We start from the raw sequence: 7500 nt of genomic DNA, 5'->3' as shown, positions 1-7500 counted from the left end.
CATGCCAGTTCTTCCGCTGTCTTCCTCTTCTTCTCCCGCCCTCGATGGTGCCTTGCATGATTGTTTTGGACAGACTGGTGTGTCGAGTGTTGTGCCCAAACCATATCAGCTTGCGTCTCTTCACAGTTGAAAGGAGAGGTTCCTGAGGTCCAGCAAGGTTCTCAATTCTTCTCAAGGCCTGACTAAGCGTGATGGGTTACGCTGCTGGTCAGGCATCTGCTTGGCAGATGTGGTGTAGCGTATCTGGATTTGTCCGAACGCAGTGACGCCTTCTAGAGCTACTGAAACTGAAACTGATACTGACTTTTTCGTCTTGTATCGCTTAGAGTAAAACAGAGTCAGATTCAAGACTACAAAGAGTTCAATTCAAAACTACTTCTACCTCAACTACTACTACTACTATTGCTGTTGTTGCTGCTACTATTGCTACTACTACTACAACAACTACTGCTGCTGCTGCTGCTGCTGCAACGGCAACTATGCACTCACTCCCCCCCCCCCTCTCTCTCTTCCCCTGTACGTCGAAGGCATGCATTGTGCTGACATGGAACAGCAGTTTATCAAACGAGCGTGGCACTGTGAATTATTGTGGATGGCTCACACTTACAGCCTTTTCAACCTGCAACACGTGCTCTGGACAAAGCTGCTTTATTGATGACAACGCGCCTGTCTCTTTGTATTTATGGGCTCACAACTGGTAGGTTAGTGTCGGTGTGTGTCATGGTGGGGGGTGTGGGGGGTGAGGGGGGTGAGGGGTGGGGTGGGGAGGGGGCTAAGGGTCCATCTATTGTTTTCGTTTCTCTCGATTTTTGTGGAAGTGTTGTGGTGTTCGTTGCTGTATTGCTTGTAACTGTATTGTATTGTATTGTATCGTATTGTATTGTATTGTATTGTATTGTTGGCGTACTGTGTTTTTGTTGTGTTATAGTGTTCTGTGCTGTTTGTAATTGTGTTGTATTGTATTGTGTTGTATTGTATTGTATTGTATTGTTGGCGTACTGTGTTTTTGTTGTGTTATAGTGTTCTGTGCTGTTTGTAATTGTGTTGTATTGTGTTGTATTGTATTGTGGAGGAAGGTGGCAGAATGGTTAAGACGCTCAGCTGCCAATACAGAGAGTCCGTGAGGGTGTGGGTTCGAATCCCGCTCTCGCCCTTTCTCCTAAGTTTGACTGGAAAATCAAACTGAGCGTCTAGTCTTTCGGATGAGACGATAAACCGAGGTCCCGTGTGCAGCACGCACTTGGCGCACTGAAAAAGAACCCATGGCAACGAGAGTGTTGTCCTCTGGCGAAATTACGTAAAATGAAATCCACTTTCATAGGCACACAAATATGTAAGCATGCACTCAAGGCCTGACTAAGCGCGTTGGGTTATGCTGCTGGTCAGGCATCTGCTCAACAGATGTGGTGTAGCGTGTATGGATTTGTCCGAACGCAGTGACGCCTCCTTGAGAAAGTGAAACTGAAACTGAAACTGTATTGTATTGTATTGTATTGTATTGTTGGCGTACTGTGTTTTTGTTGTGTTAAAGTGTTCTGTGCTGCTTGTAATTGTATTGTATCGTATTGTATTGTATTGTTGGCGTACTGTGTTTTTGTTATGTTAAAGTGTTCTGTGCTGCTTGTAATTGTATTGTATCGTATTGTATTGTATTGTTGGCATACTGTGTTTTTGTTATGTTAAAGTGTTCTGTGCTGCTTGTGATTGTATTGTATTGTGTCGCGGAATGGATTACATTTTTTTTTTAACCTTTGACCTTTTTCCTATTTCATGTGCCTGTGTGTGGATGGATTTGTATAATGTATAAACTTCGAACGCCTGTTGTTTTTGTGTGCTTGAGTTTCATATCGTGTCATTTCTTGGGTTTTCACGCGCTGGGTTTTTATTTTTCCATTAAGCTGTACTCAGGACAGCATCAGCTGAATTTTTAAAACTGGTTTTTGGAAGGCAGACGCGCGGTAGAGCTCTCAAGAGTAACATCCATGTGGATGTTCTGGGTGTGGCAATATGTCTTGCCCAGTTGTGTATAACACCTGTGTGTGTTGAGGTCGGGTTTTCCTGACTAGCCAAGTCCAGCAGGGGAACAAGTTGTTCCATGTGAGTAGCCAGTATTTATCTTCAGTTAAACGTTTAAATGTTCTCGGTTTTTTGTGTGTGTGTGAATGCTACATTGGATAAATAGGAAGGGGTCTCTTTCGAAATGATTCTGTAAAGTGTAAAAATGGTTGGCCAGCTTGTTTGATGTTATACGTGGTTAACTGATTTTCTTGCTGCACTGTATTAAATCATTACTCGTCCTAGTATTTTGGGAGATTTTGAGTAAAATTCATTGTTGTAATTTTTCCCGTATTGTAATAGGTCTCGGATAAGTTCATTTCCTAAGTAATGGTGGTGGCAGTGCCAGTAGAAGTGGTAGTGGTGGCAGTAGTGGTAATAGTAGTTGCTATTGTTTTGCATTTGGTTGGGTTTTATATAAACCACTTATTGGAACTGAGCCGTGTTTGCCAAGTGCAGTGATTAAAGCAGATTTTCTTATTACGTAATTGAATTAAGTCTTAAAATCGTTATTCTGATGTTTATACTAGTTTGTGATATTACTGTCAAAGTAATATTGGCCTTTTAGGCCTGTTCCTGTTCTTGGTATCTCCCTTCCCACCTGAGTCCGCTGGGACGACAGACTGGCAGCGTCCCTTCGCCAGACTCCAATAGCGTCCTGGGTTGAGCGTGGACGTTACAGCCCAGCTATTCCCTTTCGTCCCTTTTCCCTTGTTTCCCTTTTCCCAGCCCAGTTGCGTCCTTTGACCCTTCCCGAACATCACCCGTGCGTCCATCTTCTCATCGTCGTCCCTCGTCGTCCGTCGTCGCAGCATCGTCGTTTATCATCTTGTGTGGAACTTCATCACTCCAGCTTTTCCGCCAGCCCCCTCAGCAGTGCCGCTCACCGTCTGCGGTAGGGGTGGGTGGGAGAGGTCAAGATTTGTGTTTGTCACCTCCCCTTCTTTCCCTCACGTTCCCAGAAGGGACATCGACTTTATCATTAGTCATCACTCGGGATCCAAGTTTGTGTGTGTGTGTGTGTGTGTGTGTGTGTGTGTGTGTGTGTGTGTGTGTGTGATCATGAGTATGTGTGTGTATGTGTGTGTGCGCGTGCATGTGTGTGCTTTGATTGCATGGGGCTGTATGCCATAGTTTGTGACGGTATACGTTTTGTTTGGGGTTTTTCTTTATTGTCATTTGTTTGTATTTGCAATTGTTTGTCGTGTAATAAAACTTTATTCACCCTTTCAAGTTCCTGATTCCTTCTGTGTGAGATTGTTGTCGCTCTTGCAAGAAACATCCAACTGCTTCCTGGACATTCAAAACTGGATGACTCGAAATAAGTTACAATTGAACGCGGACAAAACTGAAGCAATGATCATAGGAACTAAACAAAAACTGTCTTCCATCACAATTGACACAATCAAACTTGGCAGTACATCCATCCCTCTTTCCACGTCAGTCAGGAACCTCGGTGTTGTCCTTGACAATACACTGTCCATGCAAAAATTTATCAGTCAGACATGTCAGTCCTGCTACTGTCAACTGCGACGCATCAGTGCCGTCCGGAAATATCTGTCCACTGACGCAACATCTAGACTTGTTTCTCTCATTCTCTCAAGCCTTGACTACTGTAACTCTCTATTGTCTGGTTTGCCTGCTTCATCCATTCAGTCCCTTCAGTGCATACAAAACTCTGCTGCCCGACTCGTCCTCAGAAAGAAAAGATCTGAGCACATCACTCCTCTTTTGCAACATCTCCACTGGCTCCCTATCTCACACCGAATAAAGTACAAGATCAGCACTCTATGTTATAGGTGCATTCACAAAACTGCCCCTTCCTATCTCTGCGGCTGCCTTCACTTCTACACTCCATCTCGCTCACTACGATCGGCCTCGGATCCACTCTGTTTATGCATACCCAGATTCAAACACTCGACTATTGGCCGCCGTTCTTTCTCTGTTTCTGGACCTTGCGATTGGAACGAACTTCCTTTTTCGCTTCGTCAAGTCTCCACACTCAGCTTTTTCAAGTCTGGCCTTAAAACCCACCTCTTCCCAAAATAGCCTCCCTTGCCTGCCCTTCCTTGTCTTTAGTTTCTACAGTTTTAGAGTTATGCATGCGTGTGAATGACTGGTGCGAAAGCGCTTTGATTTGTCTCTGCACAAGATCCAGCGCTATATAAATACCATTATTATTATTATTATTAGAAGGTAGGTCCCGTGCCAGGAGGGTCGGGGCGCGACATATTGTATTGTTGGCGTCCTGTGTTTTTGTTATGTAGTGTTCTGTGCTTTACTGCCTTGCATTTCTATGATTTGTTGTTGTTGAATGTTGCGTAATTTCCTGCATTCTGGTGTGTGTGTGTGTGTGTGTGTGTGTGTGTGTGTGTGTGAGTTTTGTTGTGTTTCATGCTGTGTTGTGTCGCAGTCTATTGTGCTGTGCTGTGTTCTGTGTGCATACTGTACCAAAACTTTCCTCTCGTCATTCCCTTTCCAAAGACCGGTACCCGGTTTACCAGACATGATCAATATGAGAAGGGCCAAAGATGTCTGCCCAAATAAACATGTACATCTACGTATTAAAAAAAAATTGGCTGAGTGAGAGAGAAAGAGAGAGGGAGAGAGACAGACAGAGGATGGGGGACAGAAAGAGACAGAGAGAGAGAGGGTTATGGGAGAGAGAGAGAGAGAGAGACAGAGAGAGACAGAGAGAGACAGAGAGAGACAGAGACAGAGAGACAGAGAGAGGGAATGGGGGAGAGAAAGATAGAGACAGAGAGAGAGTGGGGGAGTATGGGGGATAGAAAGAAAGAAAGACAGAGAGAGAGGTGAGAGAGAGAGAGAGAGAGAGAGAGACACACACACACACAAACAGAGACACACAGAGAGAAAGAGACACACAGAGAGAAAAAGAGAGAAACCGAGAGAGAGGTCGGGGAGAAAGGGAGAGACACAGAGGGGGGAGAGAAAAAAAAGAAAGAGAGAGAGAGAGAGAGAGAGAGACAGTGAGAGAGGGGGGGGGAAAGAGGGGGTGAGGGGGGAAGAGAGGGAGAGAGACAGAGAAAAAGGGAGAAAGAGACAGACATACAGACAGACAGATAGACACAGAGAGAGAGAAACTTCAGTTATGTGTCTTTGTACCTGACCCAAAATAACAGCAGTGTTTTTGTTTGACCTCTGTCTGTGCCTCACAACTTCCCCAATTTATTGATAACATTTTCACGGTGAACATGAGCGACAGAGACACTCTCCAGACAGCGGAGAGTTCCACAGACATGTGAAAACAAAGTCAGTCAATGTAATGACATAGCGTGTGCGTGCGCGCGCGCGTGTGTGTGTGCGTGTGTGTGCGCGTGTGTGTGCGTGTGTGTGCGTGTGTATGTGTGCGTGTGTGTGTGTGTGAGATAGAGAAACTTTTAACACTGGCATTTTCTCAGCCACTACAAGTGCCAGAAGAAGAAAAGTTGACAAGATGCTAGGTACTAACACGACATTTAGACCCACCCCGTTCATGAAGATATGGTGAGCACGTTGAGATGTCAAAAGTCAAGATCGTTATTCGGTAAAATAGAAACCAGCTTAATAAAGACCATCATTATCCTACTTTAAACTTCAATGGAACTTGGTTTTGTGACTGGTCTTAGGTACAGCATTGATCCATAAAGAAACTCAAAATCGTAGGCTGAAGGCAAGAATGTTTGGTTTTTAAACATTTTTATTCAAAGATGCTTAACAAAAACGAAACTCATTAAAACAGACCTTACGAAACAGCGGTGTTGATTCGAAAAAAAAAACCCTAAGAGTTTTTAATCAAGAACTTTGAGGAGGATGGGAGGATGAAGGCATTTTGCCAACATAAAAGAAATGAAGAATGTTAGCAAAGAAACAGAAAGAAAGCAAAATCAACAGAGAAGAATCTGCCCACAGGAAAAAACAACGGGCCACCATTGCTGATCGTCAAGCACACTGATTGATTACCTTTGGAAAAAGAGCTGTGGTATTCAATTCAGCGCACAAAGTAGACACATGACCATGTTCAATATCTCTTAAAAAAAACCCACCACCAACAACTGCTACTACAGATCTCTCCTAAGAATTTGGCTCAAAACAATAAAAGAAATTATTTCTAGGTTTTTTAGTTGGTTTTTGTAGTAGTAGTAGTGTAGTCGTAGTTGTTGCAGTAGTCGTAGCAGAGCAGCAGCAGCAGCAGTAGTAGTAGTGCCAGTTTTCTATGCCCAGGTTATCTGTTAATTCTGTGTTGCAGATGATCTGTTTCTACACCAGGACAACTGTATCACTTCACTCATTTTATTCCCTTTCTTTCAAAACAGCAACAACAAAGAAAGAAAGAAATATAGAAAGAAAAGAAAGATGATATCATTACTAATTATGATATGTACAATCTACAATGAGACTTGCAATATATTCTATCATTATCTGAACATTTCAAATGCAGAAATATCTATAAGAATTATACGTATCTTACAATCTAAAATGAGACTTACAATATATTCTATCATTATCTGAACATTTCAAATGGAGAAATATCTATAAGAATTATACGTATCTTACAATCTACAATGAGACTTGCAATATATTCTATCATTATCTGAACATTTCAAATGCAGAAATATCTATAAGAATTATACGTATCTACAAAAAGTGAATTAATTAATGTATACACAAATATATTCATTATGTACATACACTTTCTTCAAACAAACGCAGAAAGAAGCGAATGAGAGAGAGAGAGAGAGACAGACAGACAGACAGACAGACAGACAGAGAAACACATACAAAGAGGCAGAGATGCGATTTAAGTCTGTGCCATATAGAAAGACAACCTTCACATCCTACTACATGAACTATATTACAGACAGACAGACAGACAGACAGACAGAAACAGAGAGAGACAGAGAGACAGAAACACACACACACACACACACACACACACACACAGACGTACCATGATGACACCAGTTGAATTTCGCAGCCAAAAAAACCGTGCGTTTCGTGAAGAACCAGGTGAAGATCAGAAAGAGTCAGCAGCGATCGTCAGCAATGGAACAACCGGCCAGGCCACCCAGCTACCTAACTACCTGCCTACCAACCTATCAGACCGGCAGTCACGTCAAAAGTGATCAGCCACTGCAGACAATGCCCCCCCACCCCTATCCCCACATCCCCCCCACCCCACCCCACAATCATCGCTTTGTACGCATGCGTGGTAGTTGACTGTCCTCCCCCAGTCAGCACACACCATTGAAGTCGAAGCTGGCTGTGCTTGTTGATTGGCGGAGTGTGGATGAAAGCCAATGAGAATGACGGTATGACAGCCAGCGGGGTGGTGTGCTGTGTGTGTCAGGACGTGCAGTTTGTGTCATCAGTGTGATATAGGCGATAATGGGTGAAGAGGGGGGCGTCAATGGACACAGAGATATATACCTACTGTCTGGCTGT

At 43.5% G+C, this 7500-nt stretch overlaps 1 protein-coding gene across 1 annotated transcript in view; it reads right to left on the bottom strand.

Annotated features, from left to right (window-relative positions):
* Positions 1 to 7185, bottom strand: part of LOC143295873 (uncharacterized) — a 17496-nt gene extending 10311 nt beyond the window's left edge. The window contains exon 1 of the mRNA XM_076607536.1: positions 7007 to 7185. Coding sequence (XP_076463651.1) covers positions 7007 to 7009 — 3 coding nt within the window. The 5' untranslated portion in view covers positions 7010 to 7185. The remainder of the gene's footprint in view (positions 1 to 7006) is intronic.
* Positions 7186 to 7500: the final 315 nt, after the last annotated feature.

This window comes from Babylonia areolata, chromosome 21 (assembly GCF_041734735.1).
Source record: "Babylonia areolata isolate BAREFJ2019XMU chromosome 21, ASM4173473v1, whole genome shotgun sequence".
NCBI classification, from domain to species: Eukaryota; Metazoa; Mollusca; class Gastropoda; order Neogastropoda; family Buccinidae; genus Babylonia; species Babylonia areolata.
This window is presented reverse-complemented; position numbering and strand designations above follow the sequence as displayed.